Raw genomic sequence first — 19,548 nt, forward strand, 5'->3', positions numbered from 1 at the left:
ATTTTTTACGAAGTCTGTTTGAAACCATAGTCATTTGCGGACCTTATATAACTAGGACAATTTATTTATTTAATTTTTTTTAAGAAGCTTTTTGAGTATTTGTAATGTGTTAGGTCTGATTCTCCTCCTAGAGCAAAACAGTAGGCGAACACTCAGCTGAAACAAATGCAGCCACAGCCTCCACGGCTGATGGACGGTATGGAGGAGTTGAAGCAGGGTAAGGAGGGTTCCCTTTGTTTTGTTTTGTGGTACTGGAGGATCAAACCCCAGGGCTTCATGTGTGCTAGGCAAGTGCTCACCACTAAGCTATATCCCCGGCTTTTTTAAAATAAGAATTTATGAACATTTTCAAGCACAGAGACAGTTGACGACTTCCCCGGTGATTGCCCATTCGTGGTGTCTCACCAGCCAGCCACTGCAGTTAACGGGTTTGTTTGCCTGCTTGTTGCTCAGCTATGCGTCTCCCAAGCTAGGAACGGGCTTCCAGAGCTCACCCATCACCCTGTGTTTAAAGTACATTTTCATTTCAAACGCCAGTTCGTGTTTGTGTTTCAGAACTCTAGTGTAGTAGCATCAACTAGAGTTCAATTGTTTGTTTTTTCGTTTTGAGGAAAAATTGACATACAGAGTAATTTACAAATAGTGTTTATTAGTTGAATTGTAGCATTCATAAATTCGCATCACCTAACCCTACATCAAAATGCAGAACATCACCATCATCCTCCTTGAGACTCCTTTCCTCCGAGGGGGCTGTTTGCTGGGATCTTTTCTACCTTGGGCTGACTTTGTGTGTTTAAGAACTACTTATAGGTGGACTCCAGTGTGTGCTCTTGTGGGTGAAGCCGGAGTGGAAAGTTGAACTAGTTCCTTTTTGTTACTGGTATTCCACTTTTTCACTAGACCATAGTTTATCCTATTTGGGGCGTGGGGAGACTGGTTGTTTGATAATGGGGTAAATCCCAGATCCCCGTATGCTGTACACATGCTTTCCCCCTGAACTGTTACTGTAGTGGGTCCACCTGTGGCCACTGCACTGGATGTCATTTTGAGGTTCTTGTTACTAAGATGATTGAGCATTCTTACACAGGTCTTTTTTGAGCTTGTAGCCAGTTTCTCTTGAGTGAACACTTGGAAGTAGATTTGCCAAGCTATATGGACTGTGAATGTTGGGTTTTATAAACTACTGTGACTTCTCAATGACAGCATATAAATGCTGTCCTTCCAAATCCTCCTCATTTTTTTGATGTTGGCCTTTTCAATTGTAGCCATTCTAGTGAGAGTATAGTGGAAGAACCTTGGTAAGCAGTGATCCTTCTAGGAGGAGACTTGTATACAAAACTTGAAGGAGAAGCAGAAGAAAACATTGTTGGAAGTTTGACAAACAGCAAAGACTCTGGTGTGATAATAGCTGGATTAATACCCTTCAGTAGATTTTTAACAAAATTACCCATCTCTTATTTACCCAGAAGGAATTTTATATATTATTGCTACTTAGAACAAACTGTCTCTAATTCAGTTAGAATAGTCTGAATGTGGCCCAAATTGTTACCACTGTTGTGAGGTCATTACTTGCTTAAATAAATAGATTTAGTGGTTGTGGCATTTGTCCCATTCTGTTATATAGCAGAAAGAAACGTGTTTCCTTGTGATTCGTGCTTTGTTGAGATTGCTTTCTCTGCTTTCCTCAGTGATAACTTACAAAATATTACAAAATAAACGAGGCTATAACTAGAGTCTCAGAAGTTTGCAAAGATATTCTTGTCTAGTCCTCAAGGTTAAAAAATAATCCCCAAACACCATGAAAAAACACCTCTTGAAGAAAAAGTTAAGCGGCACACTAGACGCCTTTCATCTGAAGGAGCTTGCATTTTGGGAACTGGTATGTAAACATAATGACAGCCTGCTATCCTAAGTATAAAATGTGCTTCTGTTGGAACATATGTGAGGGACAGTTTTGTGTCCGTGTGCATGAGGCAGCCGTGAAGAACAAGTAGGGTTTCCCATGCTGAGTGAGCAAAGGCAGATTCTCATGGCACATTGACAAAGCCCACCTTTCAGACAGATTCATCTCCTGGACCTAATAGAACTCTGGGGTTTTGTTTTTGTTTTTGTTTGGTTTTTCAAGACAGGGTTTCTCTGTGTAACAGACCAGACTGTCCTCAAATTCAAATTCACAGAGATCTGCCTGCCTCTGTCTCCCGAGTGCTGGGATTAAAGGCGCTTGCCACCACGACCCAGCTGGGATTTTTTTATTTTTTTTTTTTTTTTTTTTTTTTTTGGTTTTTTTTTTTTTTTTGGTTTTTCGAGACAGGGTTTCTCTGTGTAGCTTTGCGCCTTTCCTGGGACTCACTTGGTAGCCCAGGCTGGCCTCGAACTCACAGAGATCCGCCTGGCTCTGCCTCCCGAGTGCTGGGATTAAAGGCGTGCGCCACCACCGCCCGGCTTGGGATTTTTTTTTAAGAGATGTTTTCTGACTTTTCAAAAGTGAAGGGCATGCCCTGTCTAGAGCCGTATACTCTTTGGCAGTAGGTACCCTCAACCAGCTCTCATAATCAGGCAGTAGACATCAGCCTATTGACAGAGCACAGTATGGAGGTCAGAGAAGGATCTTGGCTGTCAGCCCTGCCTCATCTTGCACCTTACTTGAAACAAGCTCTCTCATTGTCTACTGCTGTGTATACAAGCTAGCTGTCCCCTGGACTCCTGGGGACTCCTGTATCTACTCCCAATCCCATTGTAGGAACGAACGCTGGGATTACAGATGTACTACAGCACTCCTGCATTTCGAATGTGTCCTCAGTGCAGGGTGGATTTGCAGGCGGATCCAAAGGATAAACTGTCTTCCATGTTCATCTAAGCACTGAAGGATGGCTGAAGGGTCTGAACTGGGAACAAGTGTACAAACTGAGGATAAAGTGCCCTGCCCCCCTTCCCTTCCTCCTCCTGACATCAGGGTGTCTGCCCTCCCAGCTGGGGCTCACCAACACCCTGTCTCTGGGCATAGGGGAGAGGACAGGACCAGCTAGAGCTCCGTCCTCTTCCTCCTCCCGCCATTCACCCTTGTCTCTGCTGTCCCCCAGGAACCAGTAGTAATCTGAAAGTTTCAATACAAACATAAAACAGATTTATAAACAGCATTTGTTTATACACCATAGTGTTTTAGCTGTGCGACTTTTCTGAGATCAAGTGTGACGAACTAAAGTGTTCTGTAAGTTTGACTTATAGAACTTTCTGTACATAAAAAAATCCAGAAGATAAAACTAACAAAAGTTTGTACGGTTACTCGGTGAAACTCACTCCTTTAACATTACATGGAAGCAGCCCTTTCAGAGCTCAGCAAAGAAAAGTGACAATTGAGGGAACCTAGCAATAACTTGTTAGGAAAATACACACCTGTTATACCCAAAACAAAAATATGCAAAATAAATTGAGATGAATAAAAGTTGGCGGGGTTTGTTTGTTTTTAACGAGATAGTGAGCCAGGTGATGGCATCTGCTTGGAAAAAAGGATAGGGCGGGTATAGTACCATTGAGTTTGGGGTCATCCTGGGTTGTGTAGTGAGCTCCTGGTCAGCTTTGGTTCCATAGTGAGACCCTGTCTAAAAAAAATAAATAAAATGGCCGGGGTTGCTGAATAGTATTACTCCAGGGAATGTTGAAATAGATGTTGGGAGTCTGTTTAAGCACATTGTAGTTGTCTGCGGATGCTTTCCCGTGTCTAAAAAATACTTTATACATAGTACAATGGTGATGATTTGTTTTTGTGGCATTTAAGGAGAAAGTTTATACATTTAGATTGTTCCCAGGTGGTTTGTGTTTCCTCCACTGTCTATATTGTGAAATGATCATGCATTTGACTTGTACAGTGAAACCTAGAATATCTACTGAAGAGAGTAAAGTCTCGGTATGGAAAGCTTGTCGGGATACATCTCGTGACACAAAGCGTGTAGTAAGACTGTTTTATAATAAGGCTCTGTATATCACTTTATAATATACTGCAGGTTGTATTTATATATACAGAAAAAGTATTTAGGAGAATATATGCATTCTTAGTGACCCTTTCATACAGCCAGAATACTTTTCACTCGTGTGTGTGTGTGTGTGTGTGTGTGTGTGTGTGTGTGTGTGAGAGAGAGAGAGAGAGAGAGAGAGAGAGAGAGAGAGAGTGAGTTTATGCTAAATTCGGCATTTGTAGGGCTAGATGAGGACAGTCCTTTTATAGCAGCTGATGGCTCTCAACTAGTAAGAGCTTTCTGAGTAATAACTAAATCAAAACTTGCTTTGCACACTTGTTACACCAAACCTTTCGGCCTCACGGTTATCTTAAGTTCTAGCTAGTTTTGTAAAGGCACTCTCGGCTCTTCCCCTCCCCCCTCACGGACTGACTGGAAGACTTGCCAGGAATCACAAACTGTTAGATGTTGGAGTTGGCTCTAATCCAAACAGCCTGAGTCCAGGGCACATGCTTCTAGCCCTATTCGTACTGTATGTCCAGAGGGAACTTTGGAAATTCAGAAGGAAAATTATTACTTGAGACAAAAGGTCTTTTGAGTATATGTCCCCCATGAAAGAGTCTTTTAAGTTTATAAAACTATATGAACAGGATAGTTGACTCATAAAATATTTCTTACACATAGCCTGCTGTCTTTATGTATAGTAAGTTGAGCTCTGCTTTCCATCCTGGGTCTCTGAAGTAGTACCAGCCACAGATGTAATGGTGCACAGTCCTGTAGTCCAGGAGACACCTGCACTGATGGCTGTTTGTCTGTCACTTGAAGATTCGAATATAGACAGAGCAATCAGGCTCACACTGTCTTTCCTGCCAGCCAAGCAGTTTTGACAGAAGCTTCTGCTCCAGTTGCTCAGGATGGAAACCTCTGTCCTAAACTGTGTCTGGAGCCCTCTCAATATGTGGGACTGGGGTGAATTGAAAAGACTGGTGCAAGTATGCCTATGGCCTCTGCAGTCCCTGCCTAGGGCTTAGTAGCCAAACCTAGTGTAAACTGTGGGGTGGCATCTGTCAGTCATGAGGCTGAAGTTCATAGAACAGGGAAGAAGCAATGGACTCATGAAATCTTTTGTTTGGGTTTTTGTTGTTGTTTCGAGACAGGGTTTCTCTATGTAGCCCTGACTGTCCCGGAACTCACTCTATAGACCAGGCTGGGCTTGAACTCAAAGGTCTGCCTGCTTCTGTCTCCCAAGTGCTGGGATTAAAGACGTGTGCCATCACCTTCATTAAGTCATTTTGTGTAAGGATCAAGATGGAAGAATTAGACTCAGGCTTAAATCAGTAGAAAATTTGTGGAGCTAGCCCTGGATTCTTCTCCAGCCTTCTTGGTTAGTCTGAGGTATGGGGACTCAGTGGTGAAGTCTTCAGCCGGGAGCTCTGACGTAGCTCCACCCTAGGTGTGCTTTTGGCTTTGGTTTTAAGAGTGGAGAAGTAACATCTATAGTGAAAGATGGTTCTGCTCCCAGAGTTGGCCTTCTGTGAGCATGACTCCTGTGAAGTCGTTGGACAGAACGCTGTTGGATTGAAGGACCCTCAAATGGCAAGCGTGATCAACATCTGGGCCTGTGGTTACCGTCATAGTCCTTCCTGTTTTTACCTTTGAACGTGCCATTAGATAGATAATGCTCATTATGAAAAGCCCGATGGGTCACTTCCAACCTGAGGTTCAGATTCCATGCACGGTGCAATGTAGCTGAACCCTCCATGTTCCTTCAGCCCCTTCCGTTACACACATGATGCTTTCCCAGAGCTGGGGAGCATATGCTACCTAGAGACCTTTTCATCTTCTTCAGGACTAGGACTCCTACTGTTTGTTGTCTTCAGCTTTCAAGATAGATGTAGCCTTATCCTGACTTCACAAATGTGACCCTTTTCAAGATTCTTACTGACTTTCCCAGAATCGTTCCTCTCTTGGAAGCCTGATGCTGTGGCACATGAGGAGGACAGCTGGTGTGGGCTTAGCTGTGTGTGAGGACCAGTCACCTTCTCCTGGATGCAGCACACCGCTGGTTGTGCTCCTCAGCTCCACAGCATACTGTGTTGTAGTGCATCAGCATGGTGCATCCGTGCTGGTTACTCAGTGCCCGTGTGAAGTGCCTCGTTCGTGTGGGCGTTGTACCTCATATGTGGGCTGAGAGAAACTCACGGTCCTCACTGAAGGGTGACTGCCTTCACTTCGGATGCCTCAACTGTTGCCTTACCTGTGATAAGCATCTAGAATAAAAGCCAAAATATAGTTATCGCTGCCATCTCACACCCCAAATGTTAGTTCTGTGTTAAGCTTGTGTCCACCAGCCCAGAATGGCTTACTGGCAAAGCATAAGGGAAAACTTTAAAGTTGCCATGAGAAGCAAATCACCATTCGTGGGTTCTCTTTTGTCTTGAAGACTAGCGGGTAATTTGCCATTTGAATGCTAACCCTTTGTAACCTGGCTGCTGTGAGGTGGGCTTAGAATGTCTCCCTGCTCATTCTGATTTGTTCCATTTTCTGATTCCTCCATGTAAACCAAATGACATTGACATTTTTATGCTGATTTTCTTCCTAGTTGATAAATATCTTGTATTATCCTGAATGTGAACAAGTAAAGTTAAATTTAAAAACAAACAAACTCACTCTTGTCTTCAGGTATAAGCCTTTATGCTGTTAGTCAGATTCTCATCTTTGGCAAATATCACCTGTCAAGGAAATAGTGTCTCTGCTTAAAATATTCTTATATGCTGTGCACACCTTTGACGAGCACTAAGAGCCAGAGTCAAGTGGATCTTTGTGAGTTTGAGGCCAGCCTGGTCTACATCATGAGCCCCTGTGTTGGGGGGAAAATCTTACACTAGCTGTGCTGTTAGGTCTCCCAAAGTTCCTCCAGTTGCTATACATTCTGATAGGTCCGTTTCCGAGCTGACGCTTTGTGTTTTCCCTGTTTTTAGGAACACCATCTTCAGCGGGCTATCTCTGCACAGCAGGTGTACGGCGAGAAGCGGGATAATATGGTTATTCCAGTTCCTGAGGCAGAAAGTAACATCGCTTACTATGAGTCCATATACCCTGGGGAGTTCAAGATGCCAAAGCAGCTCATTCACATACAGCGTGAGTGTTCTTTTAATGGTTGTTTTTTCTTCTGTATTTATCTTTTTATTTGACTTGGCAAAATCTGTTTCATTGACCATCGTGGCCTAAGTTAGTAGAGCCTATTTTCCACTTTTAACAAGGTATGTGAGAGTCTGGGGATGTATCTCTCTGATGGAGTACTTACTTAGCATGCCACAAAGCTCATTAATCATTTTTTAAGAATTAATACCAATGGTATTCAATCTCTTCCACAAAACACAAAAAGAGGGAACATTCCCCAACATGTTTTATCACATCAATACTAATGACATCCAAATCAGGTAAGTCAGATGATCACAAGATGTTACTAATACTTCTTATGAACATAGTTGCCGAAGTCCTCAATAAACTCTTAGAGAAAATATCTTCACCCAACAATGTACTGAAAGATACGATATGCCACAGCCAAGTGAGCTATATTAAGATTGGAAGGCCAGGTCAGCATTTGAAAATCAAGCAGTATAACTTACTGCATTAGCAGGCTGTACTAGTTATATTTTTGTTCATGTAATACAAGTTAAGAGTTATCTGGAAGAAGAGCCTCAGTTGAGTAAAACCTCTTTCATCATATTGGCCAGTAGGCAGTTTTACGGGGCATATTCCTGATCAGTGACTGATGTGGGAGGACTCAGCACTGTGGTTAAATAACACAATAGTTATTTAATAAAGAATAGTTTGGGAAGAGTACATCGGTCCATCTCTTGCCTAGGCAGCACAGCAGAGCTGGCCCTGATGGCATGGCCTCGGAAGAGCCGGTTCTGAGGGCTTGAGGGCAGGAGAGCTTGCCCTACCCCTTGCCAGTGTGGCGCTCTGGTAAGCTGCCCCTCCAGCCAGTCCAATGACTCATTGCAGTAAACATTTGCAAGTAAAGCTGTTTGGGCACAATCGTGCACCGTGTGACACACTGCACATCGAAACTTCCACAGCCAGACACGCCTTTAACCCCAGCAGGAGGCAGAGACAGGCAGATCTCTGTGAGTTCGAGGCCAGCCTGGTCTACAGAGTGAGTTCTAGGACAGTGTTATGTGACACCATCTTCATGTAAATAAAATGTGTTTTAAGCATTTACACCCCCATCCTGTTTCTCTCCCCTTTCTCATCCTTTTTAGTCCCTTTTCTTCCCTAGAAAGTCTTCCTTTTGCTTTCATGTCATTTGTAAATACGTGAATTTATTATTATCTGTAAAGCCCAAGGCCCACAAATGAGAGGAAACATGAATGTTTGCTTTCTGAACTGGCTGAATTTGCTTAATATGATCATCTCCAGTCACATCCATTGTATGGCAAAGAACCTAACTTTGTTGTTCTCTGTGGCTGAAAGGTTCCATTGTGTACAGGCCACGGTTTCTTTCTCCAACCATCCCTCTGCTGTTGGACACCTAAGTTGGCTTGTAACTTTCAGCTGTTGTGAGTAAACACTGGTGTCCAATGTGTCTGTGACATGCTGATGTGGATGGAGTCTTTGGGAGTAAACCCAGGGAGTCGGCCATGTATTGGATGAATTTTTATTTTGGGGGAATCTCTGTGCTGGTTTCTGGTGTGGCTGGATTAGTTGGTTCACTGGCCAAGGGCGAGCAGTGGGTAACTGGTTCACTGCCCTCGACAGGCAGTGGGGTCAGCTCCCAAGCGGTGGGTGAGGTCGGGTGCCTTAGCTTTCTGCTGGCACTTGATGCTTGTCATCCTTGTGTTAGCTCCTCTGACTCGGGTGAGCCCCAATCTTGGTGCAGTTTTTATTCCCGTTGCTTTCGTAGCTAGTGATGTGGAACACTTTTCTGTGTTTACTCACTATTTGATCTTTTCCCCTGAAGACTGCTCATCCCATTAGCCCGTTCGTTATTCATTGTGTGGTCTCATTGCCTGTTGTTTGTACAGTCTGGATACTAGTTCCATCAGATGTTCAGCTTGCAGAGATTTTCTTCCCTTCTCTCTGCTGTCTCTGTGCTCAGTTATCGATTTCCTTTGCTCTACAGAAGAGGTGGTTGTTGTTGTTGTTGTTGTTGTTGTTGTTGTTGTTGTTTATGAGGTCCCAATTGAATATTTTGGCCTTTTTTCCTGAGTCTTTTTGTAAAATCATGTGTTTGTAGGTGCACAGGTTTATTTCTGTGTGCTCAACTCTGGGGCGCTGGTCTGCAGGTCTGTTTGTATGCTGGTGCCTCCCTGTTTGTCTGCCATGACTGTGGTACAGCTGGAAAGCAGGGCTAGGGGTGAGATTTGGTGTTTTTAGGGTGAAATAAATGTGCCTTAAGAAGGCCATGATGAAGTGTGTTTGGGAGTGTATGCCTCTCTCTGCCTCCAGAATGATAGTGCTATTACTGCTGTGTAGTGTAGGCGGTAGTAGCCTTGTGGTGTTCGTTTGTAAATCTATTGCTGAATGTTATTTATTAACATTTCACCAAACATTAGCTTAGGAAACTCCTTCTATTTTTATGTTGACTTGGCTCAGGAACAAAGACATTATTTTCTCTTTAATTCTAGTCAGAGTTCTACAAGAAGAAACATTAAAACCATTACTGTCTTCAGCTCCATTCTCTAATGCTTCTAAACTATTTCACATAGTTTTGCTCAATTTTCTCCTGATCCACGGGATCAAAAAGCAATAATATTCCATAGCAATAAGCACACCAAGTACCTGTGTCGTTAGGAAAGTGTCTGACCCCAGGCTTAAGCAGGGGAGGGACAAGATGACCCTGGACTGTCTAAGTGCAGTAATAAATTATAAACCACTGGGAGAGGGATGGTAAACTCAGGAAGGTGATGAGTAGCTCATGCTTCCAGCCAAATGCCAGAGCTTGTGACACAATGGAGAGGTCCCATGATCGAGGTGACATCACAGGGATCGCTAGTGTGTGTTGAACCTGAGGGTTGGAGAGTTGGATATCTGAATATTTCAAGCTCTTCCCCTACATTGGGCAGCATCCTGACTTGATAAATCAGAATTCCCAGATGGAGCCCAAGAAGGGGCTCAGCTGGTAGAGGCACATGCCACCATGCTGAGTTCATTCCCTGGGCCAAGTTTCAAAAGGAGAGAACTGACTCCTGAAAGTTGTCCTCTGGTGTGTGTGTGTGTGTGTGTGTGTGTGTGTGTGTGTGTGTGTGTGTGTGTGTGTGTGTGTGTGTTTGTGTGTGTGTGTACATGTAATAAAAATTGTAATTATGTTATGAGGAACAGGTAAATATTGTGTGCCTCCAGATGTGATATTTTGAGGACTGAAACAGTTCTATTCTATTCTAGTCAAGAACGCAATCTAATTATGATAGAGGAACAAATCAGATTTAAAAAAAAAAAAATGACCTGTTAGCCGGGTGGTGGTGGCGCACACCTTTAATCCCAGCATTCGGGAGGCAGAGCCAGGCGGGTCTCTGTAAGTTCAAGGCCAGCCTGGTCTACAGAGCGAGATCCAGAACAGGCACCAAAACTACACAGAGAAACCCTGTCTTGAAAAACCAAAAAAGAAAAAAGGAAAGAAAAAACAAATGTGTCTGCATGTGTGACATCGCCTGCATAGCTTCAGGTACATGTGGAACTAAGATGAGAAAACCTAGCATCTTTACAAATACAGATAAAGGCACTCAGTAGTCCAAAATGTTTTTATTTTGCAATGTGCAGAAATTTAGACTTTCAAGAAAAAAGAAGGGATGGGGGGGTGGGGGGGTGCGAGGAGGTTTTGTTTTTCTCTCTTTCTCCTGAGTGTGATGGCTCATACCTGATACCTGGCATTGGGGAGGGAAAGGCAGAAAGAGTGTCAGCCGAGGCTGCATAGTGAATTATAGAATGAAACCCTGTCTTTAAAAAAGAAGGGTGATGGACCATCAAGATAGCTCATTTTGAGTTAGGGTACTTGTCTCTAAGCCTCATGACCTTTGTTTGACCCCCCAGGACCCACATGGTGAAAGAAGTACCCAAAAGTTGTCCTCTGACATCGAGAGTACACAGACACAAAAATAAATGAAATGTAAAAGGTTGTTTTTCCTCCAGTAGACACTTTAAAACACAATCAAACGTCATGTTTTCATTGCTTCCCAGAACAGGTACTGTGTCTTTATGGCCAGATTCTGAAAGCATGCACGAGCTAGTATTTCTGTGCCTGTCTCCATCTCTACCTACAACGTGTTCCAGGGCCTTGCTTTGCACTTATCACCAGGCACGTGTGGGTGTTTAGCACTTGGAATGCAGCTCATGTTGTCAGAGGCTGAATTTCAGACTTTACTTGACTAGTAGAAGTTTAACCAAAATGGCTAGGGGATAAACATCATTTGGTTAGAAGCAGAAAGATGCTTTCTGCCTCTGCCTCTGCCTCTGCCCCTGCATACAAAGGTCTCCAGAAGCCTGCTTGTGGAGCAGTGACAGGCAGTTGGAAAACAGTTGAAGAGCCAATGGCTGCAGAGTCTGGCGTACACAGGTGCTAGCCAGCACTGAGAGACTTGTGTAAGTCCAGACATCCACTATATCACTCCCACCACGTTTAGTAAGTCAATGGAAAAGACAGTGAAATGTGTTTAATTCTGCAGATACTTCTTACTAAAGTTCTCTGGGCACCCAGGGAGTGTCCCCTTATTTCACAAATGACTAGTTATTGCTGTGGTGGTTTCCTCCTAAGTAAGTAGATTTACATAACACTGAAGTGCTTCTCAGTGGAGTCTGCAGACAGTGGCACAGAAGAAGTTACTCAGAACACTTGGAGGTTCATAGGGAAGACATGGGCCTCCCTACAAGATCAGTCTCTTCTTACATGGGGCAAACACGCTTAACAACTGAAGTGGAAATAGTACAAAAGTGACGAATACAGGGCATGATTGGGGCGGGGTTTAAAGCTGTGTATAAAATTTTAGGTAGGATTGAACTTGGTGGATTTTAGGTAGGATTGAACTTGGTGGTGGTGGTGGCGGTGGTGGCGCACACTTTTAATCCCAGCACTCAGGAGGCAGAAGTGGGCAGATCTCTGAGTTCAAGGACAGCCAGGGCTACACAGAAAAACTGTCTCAGGGGAAGAAAAAAAGCTTTCAGGATTGCTTGAAATGCCTCTAATTTATACAGAATGTTCTATATCTTCTGTTGAGGGTTTAGTTTCTGAAACAGAAGAGCTCAGGAGCCACTTCCTGGGTGAGTGATAGGCAAAGCACTTTAAAGGACTGATGTCAAGCTGGATTTTTTTTTTTTTTTTTTTTTTTTTTTTTTTTTTTTTGGTTTTTCGAGACAGGGTTTCTCTGTGTAGCTTTGCGCCTTTCCTGGGACTCACTTGGTAGCCCAGGCTGGCCTCGAACTCACCGAGATCCGCCTGGCTCTGCCTCCCGAGTGCTGGGATTAAAGGCGTGCGCCACCACCACCCGGCCAAGCTGGATTTTTAAAAGATTGCATTGGCATTTACCTGCTTAGTAGCTAAAAAAGGACTGCTACAAAGGTCTGAAGTCATAAACTCTAGCATGCTGTATGATGGAATCTTGATATACTACTGGGTCATCAAATACTGACATTAGGGAGACTGTTAAAACAATCAATAAAAAAGGCCTCACCATCCTAGGCATTGGATTGCGGAGTTGAAAGTAATAACCCAAAGGAAAGAGAAAATAGATGCTTGGATGTCAAGCTGTTTAGTTTTCCTTAATATCATCCTCCCTTGGTGTCTGTAAGCCATTGAATGCCTTTGGATGCTGTAGAGTGGCGATTCTTGACAGCGTACATAAGCAGCAAGGCATTTGTGTCTGGCAAGGTGGTGGTCATTCTCTAGACTTGTACCGTGGGAGCTGTCACCACTGCGAGTTGTAGCCTCCTTAGTCTTTTGGAATAATAGCTAAATGATTTATAAAATAGGACTTAAATAATCTCGAAAAAAAATCCCATGTAAAGTGTGGACGGGGCGTCCTGTTTGTTCTTTTTTATAGCTTTTATCTACATTCAGTTTGTCTTTGGCTTTCAGTGTTGAAGACATAGTAGGAAATAAGCCTAGAATGTGTGTGACTCTGAAGACAGAGCCTCGAATGTGTGTGACTCTGAAGACAGAGCCTAGAATGTGTGTGACTCTGAAGACAGAGCCTAAAATGTGTGTGACTCTGAAGACAGAGCCTAGAAGCCTTCATTCTTTAGGAGCCCAGGCCTTGCTTTATGCAGCATCTGTGCAGCCTCAACCGGTGGAGTCACTCAGTAAATGATTGCTTATGGTTCCTCTGTCAGCTTTTAGTCTGGACGCCGAGCAGCCTGACTACGATCTGGATTCTGAAGATGAAGTGTTTGTGAATAAACTGAAGAAGAAAATGGACATCTGTCCATTGCAGTTTGAGGAGATGATTGACCGTCTAGAAAAAGGCAGTGGTCAGCAGGTACAACTTCATTTCTGTATGTGTGTGTTACATATAAATGCCTGTATTATGTGAAACCATGCAGTATTAAGGCGGGCTGAGCCAACAGACTCCGGAACTCAAGGCATGAATTTGCATCTGCCTAGTCTTAACCTGTATAATTTTGAGCAATATATTTAAGTTTTTCATGCCTCAGTCACCCCCAGCTATATGTAAAGATAAAAATAATAAACTGGAAGGGATGTGGTGATACATACTTTTAATCCCAGTGCCTTTGACCACAGAAGCAGGTGCATGGATCTCAGTGAGTTAAAGGCCAGGCTGCTCTACATTTTAAGTTCCAAGTTAGCCAAGGCTACATTGTAAGACCCTGTCTCCAAAACAAAAACAAGCAGAAAAGTCTTCAACTGCCATTTGTGTATTTGGTGAACAAGTAGAAAGTGACTAATATCAAGTCCTAAAGTCATGAAATACAGCCAGCCGTGACCTGTGGAATTTGATAGGAGATCGCTGGAGATGGGGCTCCCTTAGTACAATACCTGCCTAGCATGCATGTTGGGTTTGCTCCCCGGCACCAGTAAATCACCTGTAGTGGTGTGCACCTGTCTTGATTCCAGCACTTAGAAGGTGGTGGGAGGATCAGAAGTTCAAGGTCATCCTCTACAAGTTCAAGGCTAGCCTGGGATACCTGAGACCTGTTTAAGAAAACATGCTGTCAGTACTGTTGTTGGCTTGATTGTTGTCGTTTAATGAAGCAGTAATAGATGGTTTTGAGTCCTTGCATGTGTGTTTTTTGAAAGTGACGTAATGGTTTTACATTTAGCCAGTCAGTCTGCAGGAAGCCAAACTACTGCTAAAAGAAGATGATGAGTTAATTAGAGAAGTTTATGAATACTGGATTAAAAAGAGGAAAAACTGTCGAGGGCCATCACTCATCCCATCGGTCAAACAAGAAAAGCGAGATGGCTCCAGCACAAATGACCCTTATGTGGCTTTTAGAAGGCGGACTGAGAAGATGCAAACTCGAAAAGTAAGTGCCTTTTGAAGAAGAAGTGTAGGTATTGATACGGGACTTTGTGCCCTAATCTGTGCCTTCATGTGACAGCCCTTGAAAGTCTACAAGAGGGGCTGTCCAGTGGTTCAGAGCACTCGTTTCCTGTCCCCATATCAGACAGCTCTCCAACATCCAGGACTCCCCTTCTGACCTGTGGGCACGTGTGTGTGCGCACACACACACACACACACACACAATCGTTTTTTTTAATCATTCCAATTTTAGTGTATGTGCTGCCAAAGCAAGCACTGTTTTTTTTTTTTTCATTTTTTTAATTACACTGGAAAATATTGAAATAAGTTGACCTTTAGTTTTTATAGGGCTCTTAGTAATACATATTAATATTGGCTCACAAAAAAAAAAAAAAAAAAAAAAAAAACCTGTACAGACTTGCTGTCTTGCTGTTCTGTGTTCCCCTCCCTCCTGTGTCTTTAAACTGTAACCTGCAAACGCACACATTCTATGTGCAGCTGCTTAGAAGTGCTTCTTGAGGTTAAGGAAGCAGCTTTATCTTTCCAGAACCGCAAAAATGATGAAGCCTCATATGAAAAGATGCTTAAGCTGCGTCGGGATCTGAGCCGGGCTGTGACTATCCTGGAGATGATCAAGAGGAGAGAGAAGAGCAAGCGGGAGCTGCTGCACCTGACACTGGAGATCATGGAAAAGAGGTGACGCTCGTGCTCGTGTGTTAGGACTGAGGGCACTCACAGTGCGTGTGTTTCTAAGTGCTGTAATTACGGGAATGCTTTCCTTAAGTAACAGAGGCTGTGATGCAAACTCTGAGACTTTAGTCACAATTCTGTCTTGTTTTCTCAAAGTGATTGGCTTCACAAACAATGATCGGGTGTTTCTATTGAGAAATTCTTTTGTTCTTTTGAGTTGTTTCTGTGGCTGTGTGAGGCAGAGTGAGAGTGTGCTGTTGAATGCTGGTTGTTTGTTTGGGGTGTTTTGTGGGTTAATGGGAGATTTTTAGTACTAGAGATGAAACCCAGGACCTCGCACACTGTAGTCAAGCATGTTGCAATTAAGCACCAGATATGCATAAATTTTAATACTCAGATGACCACTTGGTGAGGTAAACAGTAAAAGCCCAGGTCTCAGGGTCCTGCTTCTCAGTTCCTCCTCCCCCCACCCCAAAAATATCACTTAAATTTCTTGTGATTCTTTCAGAAAAAAATACTTTTGTAGCACAGACAGCCCTAATTAGCAGGAGGTTCCTTGGCAGGACTTGGGGCTTCACAGCCTTAGGACTTCCCCCTCAGTCCCCAAGACAAGGCTACAGGGCTCTGGATGTAACGCCATCCGTAGAGTGCTTGCCTGGCAGGCAGGAAACTCTGGGTTTGAGCCCCAGCACCAGACGATCCAGGTATGATGGCTCTTGGCCTGCAGGAGGTGGTAGAGACAGGAGGATCCAGAGTTCAAAGTCAGGACTTTAGAGGCTCAAAGGTCGAGCACTGGCTGCTCTTGCAGAGGACCTGGGTTTGATTCCCAGCATCTACGTGACAGCTCACAACCTTCTGTAAATTTAGTTCCCAGGGACCCAGTATCCTCTCTGGCTCCATGGGCAAGGTACACACTTGGTACACAGACATACATGCAGACAAACCACCCATATGCATTCAAAGTCACCATTGAGTACATACCAGCCCAGGATTCATGTCTCAGAACAAAAGCTCTTAAGTGGTTTACCCTACCTGCAGCGGGCACGCCAGGTAACTGGGAAGGTGGATATTGGATTAGTCTGACTTGTAGACCATTTCAGTGTTTATGGAGTAATTTCACTGTACTCTATATACAGCTTAAAGTCTCCTCTCTGTCGTTTCAGGTATAATTTAGGTGACTACAGTGGAGAGATCATGTCTGAGGTCATGGCCCAGAGACAGCCAGTGAAGCCTACTTACGCCATCCCCATCATCCCTGTCACTAACAGCAGTCAGTTCAAACACCAGGAAGTCACGGATGTGAAGGAGTTCAAAGTTCATAAGGTGATTAGGCTTGGTGACAGTAGCATCCATAAGGAGGAGAAATAAGTAATTCTACCGCAAGGTGTGCTGTCCGCTGGAAGGAAACCAGCTCGCGTGCCAGTTTCGTTCCCGCTTCTCTTTCTTCCTCGAGAGACGAGGTCTGATAGAGGAGGGTCGCTGCTAGGGGCCGTGAAGGGTCGACGTGATTCACGGGGCCGAGGCTTGGGGAGAGCAGGAAGCCTCCCTGGCAGTGTGAGTGAAGGAAAGAGCCGACCAAGGGACCTTTTAACAGTCGGTGACACGGGTAGTGGTGTCGAAGGGGAAGTGTTTGGACAAGTTAATACTTAACCAGATAATTCACAATTTGTGAGGAATAAAATTGGTGAAGGGGAAATAAAAGATGACAGTCAGTGTGCCTTTTTGAAAAACGTGCGTCAGCTTGGGGGGGGGGGCACACTCCTTTAATCCCAGCACTCGGAAAACAGAGGCAGGTGGATCTCTGTGAGTTTGAGGCCACCCTGGTCACAGAGTGAGTTCCAGGACAGCCAGGCCTACACAGAGAACCCTGTCTTGAAAAAACGGGGGAAAAAAGACAGGGTAATTAATGGAATAGTTCTTTTACCTAGAACAGATTTTTCGATTTTCATTTAAATGTCGTTGTTGTTGGGCTGGAGTTGGCTCCGTAGTAAGAGCACACACTGCTCTTGCAGAGGACCAGCGCCACATGGGATGGTGTATAGCTCTAATTCCAGCTCCAGGGGACTTGATGGTCTCTGGCCTTCCCAGGCGCCTGCACATACACATGGCGTACATTTTAAAAGCCTTTGAAGCATATTTGTTTGGTTTGTTTTTTGTTTTTTGGTTTTTTTTTTTTGGTTTTTCGAGACAGGGTTTCTCTGTGTAGCTTTGCGCCTTTCCTGGAGCTCACTTGGTAGCCCAGGCTGGCCTCGAACTCACAGAGATCCGCCTGGCTCTGCCTCCCGAGTGCTGGGATTAAAGGCGTGTGCCACCAACGCCCGGCGAAGCATGTTTGTTTTGAATGGAGAAAATGTAGATTATTCGAAAACAGAATGAACCTCTGAGGGTTGCGGGGACTGCCAGGGAGGAAACTGGGGCCTTTTTTAAGTGTGAGCAGTTTACTCCCCAGCTAATAATTAACTAGAAGTGTTAACAGAAGCTGCAGGCTGTGGACATGGCTTCTGGTGTGTAACTGATTTGTGTCTGTGTTGCAGCAGGAGAAAGCCGACCTTACTCGACCCAAGCGCAAATATGAGAAGAAGCCCAAAGTCTTACCGCCGTCGTCGGCCGCCGCGCCTCAGCAGCCGAGCCCTGCTGCACTGCCCGTGTTCAGTGCTAAAGACTTAAACCAGTACGACTTCCCCAGCTCAGACGAAGAGCCTCTGTCCCAGGTAAACAGAAGACCAGTTCTCTGCCTGCGGAGGAGGAGGAGGAGGAGGAGGAGGAGCGCAGGAGCCCACAGGTCTGACCTCTCACTGCTTTTTTTCAAGGTTTTGTCTGGCTCTTCGGAAGCTGAGGAAGAGAATGACCCTGACGGCCCCTTTGCTTTCCGTAGGAAAGCTGGCTGTCAGTACTACGCTGTAAGTGTCCGCCTTTGTTTGTAAAGAGCAGGCCTCAGATCAACTGACAGAATACAATAATTTGGATTTTTTTTTTAAGCCTCATTTAGACCAAACTGGCAATTGGCCCTGGACTAGCCCTAAAGATGGAGGATTGGGGGATGTTCGCTATAGATACTGCTTAACAACTCTCACCGTACCCCAGAGGTGTCTCGGATTTGCACGAAGACGGGTTGGGCGCGGTGGAAGGTAATGCGCGTCTGCTTTCCTTGCATCGAATGCTTTTAGACACTGAAATCCGAGTTTAAACTGAGGCCCTCCTTGAGAACAGACTAGCGGCTCCAGCTCACTGCTTACCCGGTTTGTCTGCATGTGCCCCCTCCTCCCACCAGCCCCCCCACTGCATAGTTCTAATGGACCCCTGTAGGCTCCTTTCTCCCCAAACTTCTTAACGTCTAAACTAAGTTACCACAGGATAAAATCCTAAGGAAGGACAAGTGTAAATTGTGTTTACACACTCAGGATTTGGTTCAGGAAACCACAAACAAAGTCACTGAATTCTGGGGGAGAGTAGACGTTAACTACTGCAGTGGTTGCCTCTTGTGCTCGTGGCTCACTTGGTCAGGATTCGGTTCTGGGGTCTGGAGTAGAATCCCCTCATGCATACAGTGATGGAGAGAGAGCGGCACAGCACAGGAAGCTCTTATCCAGCACTGAGATTGAGGCCAAAGACCCAGAGCCAGCAAGATGGCTCAGTGGAAAGAGGCATTTGCCACCAAGATGACAGCCTGAGTTCAATCCCCAGGACCCACACGGTGGAAGGAGAGAACCAACTCTTGAAAACTGTCCTCTGACCTCTGCGTGTGCCCTGTGCCCTGTGCCCTGTGCCATGCACACCCACTGTATAAAGAGCCAGATACTACAGTGATGAACTTTGGCTTTTAAATATGCAGTATACTTTTATTCAGCTTTGGGACTTTCGGGAAAGAGAAAAAAAAAAACCTCTTTGATGTAATCTCTGACGTCTGCTCCTTGTGCAGGGTCCTGCTGGACAGAGCGCATTCAGACTATGACAGTATGTTTCACCACCTGGATTTGGACATGCTTTCCTCACCACAACCTTCTCCAGTCAATCAGTTTGCCAATACCTCAGAAACCAATACCTCGGACAGATCTTCCTCGAAAGACCTCAGTCAGATACTAGTCGATATCAAATCATGTAGATGGCGGCACTTTAGGCCTCGGACATCATCCCTACATGACAGTGACAGTGATGAACTCTCCAGTAGGAAATTACATAGGAGTATAACTCGGACAGGAGCCGCGCAGCCTGGGACCCACACGGGCAGTACCTCCACGCAGAGTAAAAGCAGCAGTGGCCCCGCACACTGTGGTACGTTCCTTTGTGGCACCCATCGCCGTAGCAGGGTGGGGTCGTCCATCTTGTTGAGGATGTGGTCTGTGACAGCCACGGTTAGACACCTGAAGGATTTCTTCGACCTCTGCTCGCTAGTGTTGTTGCTGCGTGCTGTTGTTTGTGTGCAT

At 44.7% G+C, this 19,548-nt stretch overlaps 1 protein-coding gene across 8 annotated transcripts in view; it reads left to right on the forward strand.

Annotated features, from left to right (window-relative positions):
* Epc1 (enhancer of polycomb 1) overlaps nt 1-19,548 on the forward strand; it is a 94,355-nt gene that overhangs the window by 62,481 nt on the left and 12,326 nt on the right. For 7 of the 8 annotated variants that reach the window (XR_013051427.1, XM_042277929.2, XM_042277927.2 and 4 more), the window contains exons 2-10: nt 6,935-7,094; nt 13,284-13,429; nt 14,232-14,438; nt 14,982-15,130; nt 16,288-16,447; nt 17,659-17,835; nt 17,935-18,024; nt 18,104-18,252; nt 19,044-19,396. Coding sequence is in view for 7 of the 8 variants with exons in the window: in XM_042277929.2 (XP_042133863.2) it covers nt 6,935-7,094; nt 13,284-13,429; nt 14,232-14,438; nt 14,982-15,130; nt 16,288-16,447; nt 17,659-17,835; nt 17,935-18,024; nt 18,104-18,252; nt 19,044-19,396 (1,591 nt within the window). In the remaining variant the exon portion in view is untranslated. The remainder of the gene's footprint in view (nt 1-6,934; nt 7,095-13,283; nt 13,430-14,231; nt 14,439-14,981; nt 15,131-16,287; nt 16,448-17,658; nt 17,836-17,934; nt 18,025-18,103; nt 18,253-19,043; nt 19,397-19,548) is intronic. The other variant, XM_042277928.2, reaches the window with a different exon arrangement.

Source organism: Peromyscus maniculatus, chromosome 5 (assembly GCF_049852395.1).
Source record: "Peromyscus maniculatus bairdii isolate BWxNUB_F1_BW_parent chromosome 5, HU_Pman_BW_mat_3.1, whole genome shotgun sequence".
Lineage (NCBI taxonomy): Eukaryota > Metazoa > Chordata > Mammalia > Rodentia > Cricetidae > Peromyscus > Peromyscus maniculatus.